We start from the raw sequence: 19,748 nt of genomic DNA on the forward strand, positions 1-19,748 counted from the left end.
CTCTTTATAGTCTCTTTTTCTTAATATAGGAAAACAAATTTTACCTCTTAAGACAAAAAAATGTGCTGTACAGTGGAATCATTGGCGGTATCTCTGAATTTGTGGGGAAAACAGAGTGCATGTTTGAGGCATTTGATAAGTTTCTTCATCATATCCTTATGATGGATGTTCAGGTTTGTAGGGGTTTTTTTTTGCAAAATTTTAAGATTTATTAATTATTGATGCTGTGTAACTGAACATTTTTATTTTTATATTTTTCTGCATTTAAAATATTTCTACATATTTGAAATACTTCATGTTTTAAAAAGATATCAATCAATTAAAAAAATAGTAGACATAGATGGTAGAGAGACAAAAATGATAGATAAATGAATAGTGATATGGGCATAGACTAGATCCTAGTACTTCATTCAGCCTTTTACTAGTCCTAAGCATTAGGGACTCCTGTAAACTTCAAATAAATAATCCACAAGTGTACAAATGTTGTAAGTTACAAAGTGCTTTCGAATCTATTATTTCATTAGAACTAGACAGCATCCCATAACGTATGAAGAACAATGATTTTCATGACTTACATTTTTTTCAGATGAGGGAAATGAGGTTCAATGAGTTTCACTGATTTATAGAAGGTTACACAGATAATATACTGTGAAACTGTTACTCAAATCTAACCCATTCCCTTGCCAATCTACCCTATAGGAAGGAGTATGAGGGGATAGGGGAAGTCTTTACTACCCTGTCTTGCTGTCACCCAGTGGATTGGGGAAAAAAGGGGAGAAGGGAACTGGATACACACACTGAACCTCAGAGGTGGGCGTCTGCTTCGTGCATGGGATACACTCTTGATCCTGCAGGCCTCCAGTACGTGTCTTTTGGTAGAACCTGGGCAGACAGTCCCCACAGACGGCATTAGAGGTAGCTGTACAGTTAGCCTTCTGGGTACGATTGATGACGGCACAGGTGATGCAAGTCTGACATCTGTGGTGGCCCCAGCTGCTTTTGTATCTGAGGGGAGGTCAGGCTGTGCAGTATGCATCTCCACCTTCTCCATAACCACAATCCTGCTAGTACTGGAGGTCTCCTGCAGAGGTGGGGAGGCGGCTGTGGCTCACCGCGGGGACAAAGAAAATGGCAGGGGCAGTTCTGGGGAGGACTCATTGGCGCGAGCCCTCCCAGAGGCTGCCGTCAGTCCCAGCCAACAGCCTGTTGGCTCCAGTGCTGCAGGTTTGTAATATTTGGGGGTAAATATTATTGTTTGAATGATTGCACCCAAGAGGTACTGATAATTGAACTGTGGCTGCCAGAGAGGGAGTTTCCCAGAAGCACGGTTAGCCAGTCTGTGTATAACTTCAAAGTGAGGGTGCCAACCCTAAACTGGAATAGAACCTAAGAATATTCTGATGGGTTGTAAATAGAGAGGTGAATCTAACAAGATTGAGATGTAATAGGGATAAATTTAAACTCCTGAAATGGCTTCCGAAATTCAGGTATCCAAGTTAAGAATGAGGGATATATGGCTTAGCATTAGTGTATATGTAAAATTTTGGGGCTTTTAGTTGATAGGACACATAATATGAGTTAACATTGATATGGCTGCCAAAAAAGCTACTTCAGTTTGCAGTGGTATTTATTAATAGAAGTTTAGTATCTAAAATGAAGGCATGGATTTTTTTTTTTTACTCGATTCTGTGTTCCTTAGAGCACACCTGGAATCTTGTGTTTGGTTCTGGGTATTACCCTCTAAGAGGACTGTTGACAAACTGGTACACATGCAGAGAAGAGAGAGGAGACAGTGATAAAGGAAATGGAGACCAAGTCATAAGAGGAGTAGTGAAAGAAACTGGGATATTTAACCTGGTCAAGAGGTGACTCATGGTGGGGTTGAAAGAGAGGTCAAAAGAACTGCCTGCAAAGAATTGAAGGGCTCTGATATTAAAGTGAAACTACACTTGTTCCATAAATTCCTAAGAACCAGTAGATGAAATTTTCAGAGAAAGATAGGTTGCATTTCAGTGTAAGGAAACACTGTCAAGAGTTAGAACTAACTTTTGGAAATAAGTTAACCTTTTCAAAATCTTTTGTAAAACTGTTGCTTAAACCTGCCTTTCTGTTGAAAATCTCCTTCAGCCTAGCATTTCCACAAGACTCTTGTCTGACCCTTACTTCCCGTAATTGGGAGTTTCAGTAAATAATCATTTTATGTAGCCACTGATAGGAATAATTCTTCCATCATTGGCAAAATACCAGTTATATACCATTTGAATTGCTCCTTTGAAACTCTGTTTTCCTGGCAGTTATTTAAGCTTAAGATAGACAAAAGAGCACTATACTATAAGAATAAGGAAAGGAGCTTGTGGACAAGCTGTGTTCCTTCTGTAACCGGGGAGCAGGACATGTGGCCCGCTCTGTGGATCTGGTGATTGGGCCTTCCTGAGATGGTGTTGATATGCTCTGAAGAGTGTCGGCTGCCAAGGCACAGCATGTAAATAAAAACTTTTCTAGCACCGACTGTGATTTCTATGAAGAATTGTAGATGTGTGTTTTCAAAGAGAAGTTTTCCTGCCCCATTGGTCCTACAGTGGTCGTCTGTCAATTTTCAGGGAATCATGAAAAATAACACTTGAAACCGCCATTTAGTTGTTAGGTGTTTGTTATACTTCTAGCCATTCTAGGTGTTTTGTTTTTTTACTTTCTTTTCTTTGTTTCTTTCTTAACCTCACCTTATATCACCTCTGATCCTATTTTTATTTCTTTGTTCTCTTGCCTGCTCTTCCTTTTTATGAAAAGTTGGAGTAAGCAGTATCCTAGTGATCTGTACTCTGTGTTTGTATCATCTTCTCCAGGGTGAAATAAAGGAAATGCGATGTTATTGCTCTTCTCCATGATTTGTGTCGGTCTTTTTCCACCATCTCTGCCTTGAGGTCAGGGACTATGTTTTCTACTTCCTAGGTAACTCCCCAGGTGTCTCATATGTGCATCTGTGCATGGTGGGTTTTTAATAAATGTTCTTGTCTGATTTACTGACCATTCTCCCTAGCAAGAAAACATTGCTGCATTTTATTCCCAAGAGGCTATAGAGTATTAAGGTAGAGTGTTTTAGGAGTTCTTTGAGGTTGAAAGTAATATTTTGAGAAATTCTGAAATGTAAGAGTGTGAAATTCTGAAAGATATTTGTTTCTTTGTTTTGAAAATTATTTGTATAATATTTTTACTATGTGTAATATGGTAATCTCTCTCTTTTCTTTCTCTCTAAAAGGATCCTTTCAGTTGAGGGTGTAATAATTGGTATACATTGTTTCCTTTAAAAATTTATTGCATATTTAAATAATTTTGGCAGCTTTAAAAAATTGTTTTAAATCAATGAAAATTAAAAAAAAATTAACACTCCCCAGTACTCTCCTTTAAAAGGACCCATTTGGGGAACTTCTTGAAAAATAAAGGTCTTTGTAAGTATTCATCTTATAAAAACATTCTTTGCTTTTAAAAAGGACTCATTGCAGAGTTTCTTTAAATGGAGAACTCTCCAATTGCATTTTCAAGATGATTTTATTTATAAAAAATAATTTACTCATAACCATCGAGTAAACACTTTCTAATTTATTTGTGTTTAAGTTTGGATTAAAATGGGATGAACTTTTGCATCACATTAAAAAAACAATGCCTTTATTGAGATATAACTCACATACCATGCAATTCAGTCTTCGAAATGTACAATTTAGTGGTTTTTAATACATTCATGAAGTTGTGCAACCATCAACACAAATTCCAGAACATTTTCATCTCCACAAAAAGAAACTTTGTGCTTGTTAGCAATAACTCCCCACTCCCCCCTTTCCAGGCCCCTGGCAACCATTAATCTACTTTCTGTTGCTATGGGTTTACATATTCTGGACATTTCATAGAAGTGGAATTACACAACAGTCATACAATATGTGGCCTTTTGTGTCCAGCTGTTTTCACTTAGCATAAAGTTTTCAAGGTTTATCCACGTTGTAGCATATATCAGTACTTCTTCTTTTTTTTTTTTTTTTTTTTTGCGGTATGCGGGCCTCTCACTGTTGTGGCCTCTCCTGTTGTGGAGCACAGGCTCCGGATGCGCAGGCTCAGCGGCCATGGCTCCCGGGCCTAGCCGCTCCACGGCATGTGGGATCTTCCCGGACTGGGGCACGAACCTGTGTCCCCTGCATCGGCAGGCGGACTCTCAACCACTGCTCCACCAGGGAAGCCCCTTCTTTTTTTTTTTAATAGTTGAATAATATTCTATTATATGTATATACCACATTTTATTTATCCATTTATCAGTTGATGAACACTGAGTTGTTTCTTTTTGGCTATTGTGAATAATGCTGCTACAAACATTCATGTGCAAGTCTTTGTGTGGACATACGTTTCCATTTTTCTTGGATATATAACTAGGAATGGAATTGGTGGGTCCTGAAGTAACTCTATGTTTAGCATTCTGAGGATTGCCAAACTATTTTCCAAAGTGATGGCACTGTTTTATGTTCTCACCAGCACTGTATGAGGGTTCCAGTTTCTCCACAGTCTCACCAACACTTGTCATTATTTGTCTTTTTGATTGTAGCCATCATAGTGGGTCTGAAGTGGTATCTTTTTGTGGTTTTGATTTTCATTTCCTTAATGACAAATGATGTTGAGCATCTTTTCATACGTTTATTGACCATTTCTGTATCTTCTTTGGAGAAATGTCTATTCAAATCCTTTGCTCATTTTTAAATTGGGTTGTTTGCCTTTTATTGTTGAAGTAAAAGGGTTCTTTATATTCTGGGTACGAGTCCTTTATCAGATGTGTGATTTGCCAAATCCTAAATCCAAACTTTTTCCCATTCTGTGGGTTGTCTTTTCACTTTCTAGATATTGTTCTTTGAAGGACAAAAGTTTTAAATTTTTATGAAGTCCAGTTAACCTACTTTTGTTGCTTGTACTTTTGATTTATCATCTAAGAAAACATTGCCTAGTTATGAAGATTTACTCGTATGTTTTCTTTGAAGATTTTTATAGTTTCTGCTCATACACTTAGGTCTTAGATCCATTTTGAGTTAATTTTTGTATATGGTATGAGTTGGGACTCAAGTTCATTCTTTTGCATGTGGCTATCCAGTTCTACCAACACCATTTATTGAAAAGACTCTGTCTTAGTCTGTTCAGGCTGCTATAACAGATTACCACACACTGGGTGGCTTAAACAACAGATGTTTATTCCTCACAGTTCTGGAGGCTGGGAAGTCTGAGATGAAGGTGCTGGCAGAGTCAGTGGTGAGGGTCTTCTTCCTGGTTCATAAACAGTCTGTCTTTTTGTTATAACTTCACATGGCAGAAGCGGGAGGGGCCTCGTCTTGGGTCTCTTTTATAAGGGCACTAATCCCATTCATGAAGGCTCTGCCCTTATGACTTAATCACCCACAAAGGCCCACCTACAAGTACTGTCATACTGGGGATTAGGTTTCAACATATGAATTTTAAAGGGGCACAAACATTCAGTCTATAACAGACTCTTTTATTTAAAAATTTTTAAAAAATTGTGTAAAAAATATATAACAAACATCTCAGTAGTGTTAAGTACATTCACGTTGTTGTGCAATCTCCATAACTCTTTTCATCTTACAAAACTGAAACTCTATATCCTTTAAACAGCAACTTCCCATTCTCCCCTTCTCCCAGCTCCTGCTAACCACCATTCTCCTTTCTGCCTCTATGAATTTGACTACTCTGAGTACCTCATATAAGTGAACTTGTATGGTATTTGTGTTTTTTATGACTGGCTTATTTCACTTTCCATAACGTCCTCAAGGTTCATCCATATTATACCATGTGTCAAAATGTCTTTGTGTGTGTGTGCGCGCGCGCGCGTGTGGACCATTTTTAAAGTCTTTATTGAATTTGTTACAATATTGCTTCTGTTTTATGTTTTGGTTTTTTGGCCGCAAGGCATGTGGGATCTTAGCTCCCCGACCAGGAATTTAACCTGCACCCCCAGCATTGGAAGGCGAAGTCTTAACCACTGGTCTGCCAGGGAAGTCCCAGAATGTCCTTTTTTAAAGCTGATTAATATTCCGTTGTATTTGTACACTGCATTTTGTTTATCCGTTCATCTGTCGATGGACACTTGTGTTGTTTTCATTAGTCTATCGTGAATAATGTTGCTGTGAACCTGAGTATAAAAATATTTCTTTGAGACACTAACACTGATTTCACTTCTTTTGAATATATACCCAGAGTAGAATTGCTGGGTCATATGGTAATTGTATTTTTAAATGTTTGAGGTACTGCCATATTGTTTTCCATAGCAGCTGCATCATTTTACATTCCCACCAGTGGTGCACAGGGGTTCCAGTTTCTCCACAACCTCGCCAACACTTGTTATATTCTCTCTCTCTTTTTTCTTTAATAGTCATCCTTATGGGTGTCAAATGATGTAAAACTCTTTTTGCCCCACTGAATTGTCTTGGCACCCTTGGCAAAAATCAGTTGACTATAAATATGAAAGTTTATTTCCAGAGTCTGAATTCTGCTCCATTGATCTGTATGTCTGTCCTTATGTCGTTACCACACTGTCTTGATTACTGTGGCTTTGTAATAAATTTCGAAATTGGGAAGTGTGAGTCTTTCAACTTTGCTCTTTTTCAGGATTACTTTTTGGCCATGGTGGATCCCTTGCATTTCCATATGACTTTTAGGAGTGGTTTGTCAATTTCTGCAAAAAAAAAAAAAGCAGGATTGCATGAAATCTGTAGATTAATTTAGGTAGTATTGCCATCTTAACAATATTAAGTCTCCTGATCCATGAGCATGAGTTGTTCATCTTCCATATATGTAGGCTTTCTTTAAAGTCTTTGAACAATGTTTTGTAGTTTTTAGAGTACAAGTCTTAACACTTCTTTCGTTAAGTTTATTCCTAAGTATTTCATTCTTTTTGATGTTGTAAATGGAATTATATTCTTAACTTTATGTTAGGATTGTTTGTTAGTAGTGTATAGAAAAGCAGTTGATTTTATACATCTATCTTGTATCTTGCAACCTTGCGAAACTTGTTTATTAGTTCTTATAGTTTTGTGTGTGTGTGTGTGTGTGTGTGTGTGTGTGTGTGTGTGTGTGTGTGAATTCTTTAGGGTTTTCTATATGCAAGATCATGTCATCTGTGGATAGAGATAAGTTTAGTTTTTCTTTCCAATCTAGATGCCATTCATTTCTTTTTCTTGCCTAATTGCCCTGGCTAGAACCTCCAGTACAATGTTGAATAGAATTGGCAAGAGTAGATATCCTTGGATCAGATTTCTAATGTTTAGTGGTTTGGAAATACGTATTACTGACAGTGCTCCTTTGAGAACTTGAAAATCCAGCTTTGTGTCCTCCTGTAGTAACAAAAGTAATAAAATTTCTTCTATTGGAATTTAGCATGCTATTTATTTTTTGAACATCAAGGCACAATAGATTCTAGCTTGGCTTTTTCCAAAACTTTAATGCCTCTGTTCTATTAACCTATGGGTATAGTTGAGTAAGAATGAGTAATCAGTACATTTATATTGCCTTTGCCTCTTAGTCTTGGCTTGGGGTAATGCTTTATAGTTAGAACACTTGAAGGAGGTTTATAATTTGTAATAGATATAGTTAAAAACCGGGGGTAATGATTGTGGTAGGGTGAAGGAGAGGTAGTGATTGTACTACTTTTGATCATTTAATTCCACACCCAACTTCTGAAGAGTATATTTTCTTGTTTAGATTTATTCCCTACAGAAAGTGGTGGAAGTAACTCTTCCATACTTTATTCTTTTTTTTAAAAAATAAATTTATTTATTTATTTTTGGCTGCGTTGGGGGTTTGTTGCTGCGCGCGGGTTTTCTCTATTTGTGGTGAACAGGGGCTACTCTTCATTGCGGTGCGCGGGCTTCTCATTGCGGTGGCTTCTCTTGTTATGGAGCATGGGCTGTAGGCTCATGGGCTTCAGTAGTTGTGGCACACAGGCTCAGTAGTTGTGGCTCGCGGGCTCTAGAATGCAGGCTCAGTAGTTATGGCGTACGGGCTTAGTTGCTCTGCAGCATGTGGGATCTTCCTGGACCAGGGCTTGAACCCGTGTCCCCTGCATTGGCAAGCAGATTCTTAACCACTGCACCAGCAGGGAAGCCCTATTCTTTACCAATTCAGAGAACAGAACTTCTTTCATATATTGAGCATTTCTTGAATATATTCTGTATCTATTGTACTTTGCCCTGTTGGAGAAGACATGAAATAAGAATAAGAGCATATTTATTCTCTGAATGCTTACAATATATTTAGGAAGATCAAGTATATGTACTTACTTTGTACTGCTGTGTATTTGTGCTGCAGTGTATATGTTCTGTCCCCCTCACTAAATGTAAGCTCCTTGAGGATAACCGTCTTTGTATTGACATAGCATGTATCATAGTGCCTCACATGTACCATGTGTTTTTTATGGATTTTTAAAATTAATGGAGCTACAAAACCAATATAAGTCTACAGTTAAATACTCACTGAATGGCATAACCAATCAGTACTGTTGAATTTCAGAAGTAACAATGATCATTGTGTACTGGATTTATTAGGGAAGGCTTCATGCAAGAGAAGGTAATTAAGAGGGCTCATAAAGGATGAGTAAGAACTGAGAAAGGGGAAAGAACATTTCAACTAGGTGTCATAGTTTGGAGGTTAGCGAGTGGATCATGTTGATGGGAATAGAATATTGGTATCGGCTTGTAGATAGGTAGAAGGGTGGATAAATAAGGAACATTGTATTTTGGAGGCTTTAAATGCCAGTTTGAGAAGTTTGCTGTTACTCCATTTGACATTAGAGAACCATTGAAAGTTTTTGAGCTAGGGTGTTTTGGGGCAAAGCAGTACTTTAAGATTTACTTTATGATAGTATGTAGTATGGGCTGGATGTATTGGGAGACCATTTAAGAGGGTATGGTAATAATTCTTCTAGTCTGTTGAGTCCTTAAAAACAGAGTTTTTTGTTTGATCTTTCATGCCCAGCATAGTGCCTAGAGGAGAGTTCAAATTTTTGTTCTTTGGATGCATAACTGTATGGACTAAGTCATCTGGGCCTGGGTTGAGCTGTTAGCAGTAGGAAATATGCATATGAGAAACATTTTGGGGAAAAAATTGAGATGACTTGTTTTCTAAGAGTATAAAGGGTGTGGGTCAGTTCAAAGAAGACATTAAAGTTTCAGCATGGGTGATTAAGGAGTAGCAGTGCCATCCCTAGAAATGGGGAAGTCAGTTAGGGGAAGAAAGGAGTGAGAAAAGGGATAGTCACGAGCATGTTTTTAGACTTGTTGAGTTTGAAGTTGAAATACACAGTACACAGGGTTAGAAAGGCTCAAATGAAAACTGAATTCTGAATGTTTGAATTTAGATGTCACTATGAAGATATTATTGTTTGAGCAGTAAAAATGACTGGACTGATCCAACACTATGTGTGTGTATGGGTACAGAGGTTGTGTGCATGTATACAAGTATACACACTCTTATACACTACAACCCAGTGTGTGTGTTAGATTGTGGGTATACTAATCTGCTCGTTGGTGTAAGTGGAATGATGAGGGCTGATTCTTGGGGTGAGCAGAGGGGAAGAAAAGGAAGCTAAAGAAGGAGAAAGGAGAGGAACAGAGAGGTAGAAGAACTTATAGTACAAATTTGTCAAGGAGCTTTTGTAATTTATCTTATGCTTCAATGTAATACTTTCGATAGTAATAACACTATTACTAACAACAGTAGTACTCCTGTATGACTTGTTGAGTGCTTACCGTATGCCAGACACCTAGCTAGACATGCTATCTCTTTTTACCCTCACAACAAATCCGTGATGTCAGAACTATTATATCCTCTTTTTACTGATGAGGAAACTGAACTCCAAAGAAGTTAAAACTTGCCCAAGATGACTTGAACTAATAAATAATTAGGAGATCCTGTGGTTTTAAATCTGACTTTTTGGACTCCAAGCCAAATGTTCTTTCCATTATACCAAAGGTATACCACACAAGTGTTTAATTTCTTCAAGGCAAGGACTTTATCTTTAGAAAATCAGTCCTTGATAAAGGCTTATTAATTAGCGGGCAGTGACTGGACAGTAACGTTTCCTATTAATAAAATCTGCATGTACTCTGGATGTCGTTGCTTCTACTTTTCTACATGGGTATTTATAGTGTATTAGGAGGTAACACTTTCTGATTGCATGCTGTGAATGTTAATTTAAAAGAAGATATCAGTTCTTTTGTTTCTGAAAGTGCTTTTCAGTATTTTTGTTAAACTAATATAAACTTCTTTTAGAAGTTTTTCTGATGCACTCCCCAGATCGTTCATACATTTGCAAGGAAATAAGAAGAGCCTGACATTTTCTTTTATTTCAGGGGATATCATTTTCAATGCCCAGTACCCAGAGCTGCCTCCCGACTTTATCTTTGGAGAAGATGCTGAGTTCCTGCCAGACCCCTCTGCTCTGCATGTGAGTACTGCAGGCCTGTTTGGATGATCTCTGTTTGCTGAAAGGAGAATCAAGTTAGCTTTTGACAATTCTTTAACAGATACATTTGCTGAACACATGGATTTTTTTCCACCCCTTTTTTCTCTGTCCTGTGAAATAAGTGTAACTCGTTATGTGCCAAAATAGTTAAAATAGATTTTTTTTTCACTGCAGTTTTATTTTCAGACTATTTTGAATTAATGAAAACCTCTAGCATATTGGTTAAAATACATTTACTTCAGCTGAAGGAGACATGTTGAAAACATTTTCTTTGTTTTAACTTAATATTTCATGCCTGCGATCAATTTTCTAATGTTTACTAACACTTCATCACGGGGCTTGTTAGGGGGAGTGTTTCTTGGCTCTTCAGGAGGCCTTTTTTTGTAAAGAAGTGAAAGTGGCAAATTTGGACTTACATCTGCATTTTCTCAGTATTATTATCAGAAGGGTAAAGACCAGATTAAGTGTTCTTTATTAAGCAAGACCAGAAACTTTGTAGTTGAAGTAAAATGTTTCTGGATTTAAAGCAGAGAAAAGGATGGTAGTACTTGTCAGATCACATGTGGTTTGTATAAAAAGTGTTTTTTTTCATGGCTAGTGGAGAAAAGCATGTACCATTTTGTTTCAAAGGTCTGACCAGACAAAATGTCTCTCTCTTTCCCTTCTCAAGTTTGATTTTGCTATGATGCCTATACCATAAGAGAGGTTCTATTATTGTTCAAAAACTATGTTCTTAGTTTTGTTTTTTGGAAATTTTTTTTTGTCTCATTGAAGTTTTGTAATTAAAAGTTTGAGGGGGCTTCCCTGGTGGTGCAGTGGTTGGGAGTCCGCCTGCCGATGCTGGGGAAGCGGGTCCGTGCCCCGGTCCGGGAAGATCCCATATGCCGCGGAGCGGCTGGGCCCGTGAGCCATGGCCGCTGAGCCTGCGCGTCCGGAGCCTGTGACCCGCAACGGGAGAGGCCACAACAGTGAGAGGCCCGCGTACCACAAAAAAAAAAAAAAAAAAAAAAAGTTTGAGGACTTGCTTTGAAATCTTGTCCCCCCTCCCTTTTTTAAAAGGGAAGTATTAAACAGGAAGTACTAACCCAAACCTAAAGAATTATCTTAAATTTTGGAAAACAGCTGTAAAAATACAGTTGGCAAGAGTAGGATGGGTTTGTTGCAAAATCTAATAATTACACATAAACTGTTACTTTAGTTGATCTTTTTAAAAAATTGTAGTTTAAGTATGGTCCCTTTAGATGCTTTGTGTTACAAATTCATCCCATATTGAAGCTGAAGGCCTTACCTGGAGAAAATAAGGCGGACGTGCCCCTACAGATCTGTCCTGTATTAAATCTGCCCAGTGGAAGGTAGCATATGCTAAATGCCAAAGATATATTACAGGCTAAGAGCTCCAGAAGTTTAAAGAAGCTTGTCAGAAAAGGCTTTGTTGCGGAGGTGAAACTTATAATAATACTTGAAGAATGGAACAAAAGTGGGGAGTGTGGCAGAGAGTATTTCAAGTAAGGGGAATGACATAAACAAATGATATGTATAATATATTGTAGAAGAAGGTACTTGACAGGTTGCTGAAGGGTAAGTTAATATAAGGAAGGGCTAGAAAATGTTAGAAAGATAACTTGGGATAAGATTGTGGAATGCATTGAATGCTAGGTTAAGAGCCACTGAAGGAAATGATACTTGGAGAATTATCTAACAGCAGTGTGGTCAGTACAATGGATTAAGAGAGATTGAGGACTGTTGTAAAAATCTGTGTGGGGGAAGGGGCTTTGAGCTAGGATGATGCAAGAGGGAACACTATGATGGAAAGGATAGGAAATATATGTTTACAATTTCTCTTTTATGAATTGCCTGTAAAATTTACAAAGCACATCTTTAATATTGGCAAGGATTGTGAGTATAGACGTTATCTTTCTATCTATCTGTCTATCTATCTATCTATTTATTTTGGTGAGAGTATAGACTTTAAAAGTTAGAAAGGACCTTAAGTTTTATCTTACTCCACTTTTGTGTTTTAATATTCAGGAAATCGACCTAGATTTATTTAATTTTATTTTTTAACATCTCTATCGGAGTATAATTGCTTTACAATGGTGTGTTAGTTTCTGCTGTATGACAAAGTGAATCAGCTATATGTATACATATATCCCCATATCTCCTCCCTCTTGCGTCTCCCTCCCACCCTCCCTATCCCACCCCTCTAGGTGGACACAAAGCACCGAGCTGATCTCCCTGTGCTATGGGGCTGCTTCCCACTAGCTATCTATTTTACATTTGGTAGTGTGTATATGTCCATGCCACTCTCTCACTTCGTCCCAGCTTACCCTTCCCCCTCCCTGTGTCCTCAAGTCCATTCTCTATGTCTGCGTCTTTATACCTGTCCTGCCCCTAGGTTCTTCAGAACCATTTTTTTTTTTTAAGATTCCATATATATGTGTTAGCATACGGTATTTGTTTTTCTCTTTCTGACTTACTTCACTCTGTATGACAGACTCTAGGTCCATCCACCTCACTACAAATAACTCAATTTCGTTTCTTTTTATGGTGGAGTTATATTCCGTTGTATATATGTGTCACATCTTCTTTATCCATTCATCTGGGAAATCGACCATATTGTTGTGTTGGAGTTGATATTATAACTTCACTCTTCTGATGTTTAGTTTTTTTTTCAAGAAGTGTAACCTTTTTATTATTTATTTATTTATTTAATGGTGTATATTTTATTTATTTATTTATTTGATTGCTCCGGGTCTTAGTTGTGGCAGGTGGGCTCCCCAGTTGCGGCTCGTGGGCTTCTTAGTTGTGGCTCACCAACCCCTTAGTCGTGGCACACAGGCTCCCTAGCTGTGGCATGCGAACTCTTCGTTGCGACATGCATGTGGGATCTAGTTCCCTGACCGGGGATTGAACCTGGGCCCCCTGCATTGGGAGCGTGGAGTCTTAACCACTGCCCCACCAGGGAAGTCCCCTGATGTTTAGTTTTGAGTGAAGTTATCATAAATGTTTTTGAGAAATTAGCTGAAAAAGAACAGCCAAAAAAATAAAGCACTATATCTAAAAGAGAGATTACAAATCTGGGGACACCTCTCTTTAGCTATAGTTTATCTAAGGCCTCAGGCAGGTTACCCAGTGCTTCCTCGTGGACCAGTCAGCTGGACAAGTCTAGGTAAGCAACCAGGATACACCCTGCACTAGCCGGGTGAGGTCTACACAGCTCTGGAGGGTGCCCTGTATCTTTGCAAAAAACGGTTTGAAGTAGCTTAAAGGATACACATAAGGTTAATAAAAATATATGAGGTGCCCTAATGCATCTGATGAAGCCACTTTTTTCTAAACACAGACTCTTCATTCAGGAAGGTGAATTTCATTATGGACTTTGAGATTCTCAGCTGAATGGAAAGTACTAGATAGATAACAGATCTAGAGATAGGTATCTCATAGATATCAGGGAATCATAAAATTATTGTTAGGATCTTAATGGTATAGTTGGTCCCACTTCTGGCTATATGCTAGAATAATTTAGGAAGCCTGTTAAAAATACAAATTTTTGAACCTCACTGGACATACTGAATTAGATAGATGCTTTAGGGAGCCACAGAGTCATTAAGTTCCCTGGGTGATTTTTATGTGTTAGTCTGTGGACTGCTATTGGGAACCACTAATTGAATCCATCTCTTACAGTAATATCTCCAATAGAAGGCCATTTGCCTTTGCTTGACATTATTTCCAGTGAGGTATCATTTTCCATTTTGGGAATAGCTCTGATGTTTTTAAAATAACTTCTTTATTGAGACATAATTTATATGCCATACAATTCACCTATTTAAAGTGTATAATTCAGTGGGGTTTTTTTTTAACATCTTTATTGGAGTATAATTGCTTTACAATGGTGTGTTAGTTTCTGCTTTATAACAAAGTGAATCAGCTCTACACATACATATATCCCCCTATCTCCTCCCTCTTGCGTCTCCCTCCCACCCTCCCTATCCCACCCCTCTAGTTGGACACAAAACACCGAGCTGATCTCCCTGTGCTATGCACTGCTCCCCACTAGCTATCTGTTTTACATTTGGTAGTGTATATATATGTCCATGCCACTCTCTCACTTCGTCCCAGCTTACCCTTCCCACTCCCTGGGTCCTCAAGTCCATTCTCTACATCTGCGTCTTTATTCCTGTCCTGCCCCTAGGTTCTTCAGAACCATTTTTTTTTTTTAAGATTCCATGTATATGTGTTAGCATATGGTATTTGTTTTTCTCTTTCTGACTTACTTCACTCTGTATGACAGCCTCTAGGTCCATCCACCTCACTACAAATAACTCAAGTTCATTTCTTTTTATGGCTGAGTAATATTGCACTGTATATATGTGCCACATCTTCTTTATCCATTCATCTGTTGATGAACACTTAGGTTGCTTCCATGTCCTGGCTATTGTAAATAGAGCTGCAATGGACATTGTGGTACATGACTCTTTTTGAATTATGGTTTTCTCAGGGTATACGCCCAGTAGGGATTGCTGGGTCATATGGTAGTTCTATTTTTAGTTTTTTTTAAGGAACCTCCATACTGTTCTCCATAGTGGCTGTATCAGTATTCATTCCCACCAACAGTGCAAGAGGGTTCCCTTTTCTCCACACCCTCTCCAGCATTTATTGTTTGTAGATATTTTGATGATGGCCATTCTGACTGGTGTGAGGTGATACCTCGTTATAGTTTTGATTTGCATTTCTCTAATGATTAGTGATGTTAAGCATCTTTTCATGTATTTTTTGGCAATCTGTATATCTTTTTTGGAGAAATGTCTATTTAGGTCTTCTGCCCATTTTTGGATTGGGTTGTTTGTTTTTTTGATATTGAGCTGCATGAGCTGCTTGTATATCTTGGAGATTAATCCTTTGTCAGTTGCTTCGTTTGCAAATATTTTCTCCCATTCTGAGGGTTGTCTTTTCATCTTGTTTATAGTTTCCTTTGCTGTGCAAAAGCTTTTAAGTTTCATTAGGTCCCATTTGTTTATTTTTGTTTTTATTTCCATTTTTCTAGGAGTTGGGTCAAAAAGGATCTTGCTGTGATTTATGTCATAGAGTGTTCTGCCTGTGTTTTCCTCTAAGCGTTTAATAGTGTCTGGCGTTACATTTCGGTCTTTAATCCATTTTGTGTTTATTTTTGTGTATGGTGTTAGGGAGTGTTCTAATTTCATTCTTTTACATGTAGCTGTCCAGTTTTCCTAGCACCACTTGTTGAAGAGGCTGTCTTTTCTCCATTGTATATTCTTGCCTCCTTTATCGAATGTAAGGTGACCATATGTGTATGGGTTTATCTCTGGGCTTTCTATTCGGTTCCATTGATCTGTATTTCTGTTTTTGTGCCAGTACCATACTGTCTGATTAATTTCAGTGGTTTTTAGTTGTGCAACTATCACCACAGTCAAATTTAGAACATTGTCATCACCCCTAAAAGAAATTCCAAACCCATTAGCAGTCACTTCCCTATCCTCCCCATCCCCACCTGTGTTCACTGTCAGCAATAACTAATGTATATTTCTGTCTGTGGATTTGCCTATTCTGGATATTTCATGTAAATGGAATCATATAATATATGGCGCTTGTGACTGACTTCTTTCACTTAGCATACTGTTTTCAATGTAGCATGTATCACTACATCATTTTTTATTGCCAAGTAATATTCTATTGTATACATGTACCACATTTTATTTGTACTTTTGTCAGTTGATGAACATTTGGGTTGTTTACACATTTTGGCTATTATAAATACTGCTGTTGTGTGGACATATTTTTAGTCCTTTTGGATATATAGGAGTGGAATTACAGGGTCAAATGGTAACACTATGTTTAACTTTTTGAGGAACTCCCTGACTGTTTTCCAAAGTGTCTGTACCATTTTACATCCCCATCAGTGGTGTATGAGTGTTCCAGTTTCTTCACATTCTCACTAACACTTATTGTTATCTATCTTTATGATTAGACCCATCCTAGTGGGTGTAAAGTGGTTATCTCATTGTGGTTTTTTGATGTTTTGCATCTTTTTCTGTGTTAATTGGCCATTTATGTATCTTCTTTGTAGAAATGTCTATTCAAATCCTTTGCCCATTTTTAAATTGGGTTATTTGTCTTTTTATTGTTGAGGTATAAGTGTTCTTTATATATTCTGGGTACAAGTTCTTTATCAAGATATATGACTTACAAAACTTTCTCCCATTCGATGGATTATGTTTTCACTTTCTAGATAGTACTGTTTGAAGGGCAAAAATTTTTAATTTTTGGGAAGTCCAACTTGTCTTTTTTCTTTTGTTGTTTGTGCTTCTGGTTTCATATCTAAGAAACCATTGCCTAGTCCAAGTTTAATAATTTTTGCTCTTATGTGAGGAAGGGGCCTTGCTGTATTATTTTACAAGTGGAGATCCAGATGCCCCAAGCACAGTTTATTGGAAAGACTATTTTTTCCTTATTGAATTGTTTTGGCATTCTTGGCATTCTGAAACTCAATTGATTATAAGTGTGTGGGTTTGTTTCTGAACTCCCAATTTGTATACCCGTACCACACTGTCTTGCTTTCTGTGACTTTGTAATAAGTTTTGAAATTGGGAAGTATGAGTTTTTGAATTTTGTTCTTCTTTTCCAAGATTGCTTTGCCTAGTGGGTTGCTCTCATTTCCATATGATTTTTTTTTTTTTTTTTTTTTGCGGTACGCGGGCCTCTCACTGTTGTGGCCTCTTCCGTTGTGGATCACAGGCTCCGGACGTGCAGGCTCAGCGGCCATGTCTCACGGCCCAGCCACTCTGCGGCATGTGGGATCCTCCCGTACCGGGGCATGAACCTGTGTCCCCTGCATCGGCAGGCGGACTCTCAACCACTGTGCCACCAGGGAAGCCCTCCATATTAATTTTAGGATAAACTTGTCAATTTCTGCAAGGAATCCAACTGGGATTTTGGAAGAGATTGCATTTAATCTGTATATCCAGCTAGAGATTATTTCCATTTTAACAACATTGTCTTCTAATCCAGGAACATGAAATGCCTTAACATTTTTAAGTCTTTTGTTAATATCTTTTAATAATTTTTGTACTTTTCAGAGTACAGGTTTTACACTTGTTTTGTTAAATTTATTCCTAAGAACTTTATTCTTTTTGTAAATAAACTTGTTTTTCATTTCATTTTCACATTGATACTCTACAGAAACAATTGATTTTTGTATATTGATCTTGTATCCAGCAACCTTACAGCTCTAACTTTAAACATAAAGTTTTTCTTTCTATTGAGCAGAAATCTCTTTACAGACTTACATTCTTCATCTTTTTCTACTTTTTTGATGTAAATCAGTTTGTTGTGCAAGCTGGGTGATTACATATTTTTATATTGAGATGTGTCATAAAATACGGATATTGCTTTTCCTTTGATCTCTTAAACTCAACTTAAAGCATTTCATAAGATAGAAATGGAAGCAGCATTGCAATTAGCTTACAGTATGTCTGGGAACTTCTTTTAAGATCAACATTCATAAATTGTAGTAGATTTCTTAAAAATTTGCCTCCTTGCTCTACATTATATATGCTAATAATTTATTCACCAAACCATGTAAGGTAATATTAATTGAAAGTTAGGACCTAAGGCCTAAGCAATGGAGATAAAGCCTGAACTCTATGGCCATATGACCCAGCTATCCCATTCCTGGGCATATATCCAGACAAAACTATAATTTGAAAAGATGCATGTACCTCTATGTTCATAGCAGCACTATTTACAATAACCAAGACATGGAAACAACCTAAATATCAGTCAACAGATGAATGGATAAAGAAGATGTGGAATATATATATAGGAATATTACTCAGGCATTAAAAAGAATGAAATAATGCCATTTGCAGCAACATGGATGGACCTAGAGATTATCATACTAAGTAAAGTAAGTTAGAAAGAGAAAGACAAATACAATATGATATCACTTATATGTGGAATCTAAACTATGACACAAATGAACATATCTATGAAACAGAAACAGACTCATAGACATAGAGAACAGACTTGTGGTTGCCAAGGAGGGTATGGGGGGAAGGGAAGAATTAGGAGTTTAGGATTAGCAGATGCAAACTATTATATATAGGATGGAAAAACAACATCCTACTGTATAACAGAAGGAACTGTACTCAATATCCTGTGATAAATCATAATGAAAAAGAATATTGAAAAGAATTTATTATATATGTATAACTGAGTCACTTCACTATACAGCAGAAATTAACACAACTTGTAAATCACTGTACCTCAATTAAAAAAAAAAAAGCCTGAACTATACTCTAGATGTGTTCTCTGGTTAGCAGGGTTAGCACACAACTTTATTTAATAGACAATATGAGAAAATCATGTGAATACAACATAGTACATGGCAGAGGGATATGTTAATTTGGTTTGGGGCTGGTGGTGGAAAGTTTTTAATACAACAGTAACGTGCTAATCATCCAGTTAATCTGTGCTTAGAAGTATTTTTCAGGGACACTTAAGAAGAGTTGATTCTTGGTTGGAGAGGTGATTTGCAGAGCTTTTTACTGTTTGTAGTTTTGCTTTGAGCCTCGAGTCCGAAGCATATGCTGATTAAAGAGCTGTCCCTGCCATATAAGTTAACTTGTCAGTGGCTTTGCTGTCACTCTGTTCTGTCTTCTGTGTTTGCCATACGGTTTCATCTGTCATATTATAACTAAGAGGCTGACTTATTGATGCCCTCCTTTACTAATGAAAAAGCATAAAAATCAACAAAAGACAAATTGAGGAAAATCCTATCTGTGGGTATTTATTGATTACACACTGTGTGTCCAACACTGTGTTATATGGAATTTGACCTCAAGGAGGCTAAATTTTAGGGAGACATAGATACATGAAAACAAATGGCCATAGGTGGTATATACTTCAGTGCTGGAATACTTGATACCAAGAAGTGCTGTGGGATAATTACGTAGCGTTTTCACATATATTATATAATATAAGAAAAGAGGATGATCACTAAATTAAGACAGAGGCTCCATTAAAATGAAAAAGGGAAAATTATCATGGGTTGGAACTGCAGGATTAAAATTATCAGAAAGAAGTTGGAATGTGTGCTGAACTGTAAGTGATGGGTCTGCTCTAGCGGTTGTAATTGCTTCTCCTTCCATTCTATTCCGTTCTCACTCTTTTCCAGCCACGCAGGCCTCCTTGCTATTCCTCCAAAAGTCTGAGGACCTCCTTAGAAACT

The 19,748-nt window shown here is 37.5% G+C and overlaps 1 protein-coding gene across 2 annotated transcripts in view; it reads left to right on the forward strand.

Moving 5' to 3' along the window:
- Positions 1 to 19,748, forward strand: part of BABAM2 (BRISC and BRCA1 A complex member 2) — a 438,797-nt gene that overhangs the window by 75,503 nt on the left and 343,546 nt on the right. For both annotated transcript variants that reach the window (XM_082852207.1, XM_082852208.1), the window contains exon 4: positions 10,389 to 10,483. In XM_082852207.1, coding sequence (XP_082708333.1) covers positions 10,389 to 10,483 — 95 coding nt within the window. The remainder of the gene's footprint in view (positions 1 to 10,388; positions 10,484 to 19,748) is intronic.

This window comes from Leucopleurus acutus, assembly GCF_964270905.1.
Source record: "Leucopleurus acutus genome assembly, chromosome: 12".
In the NCBI taxonomy this organism is placed as follows: Eukaryota; Metazoa; Chordata; class Mammalia; order Artiodactyla; family Delphinidae; genus Leucopleurus; species Leucopleurus acutus.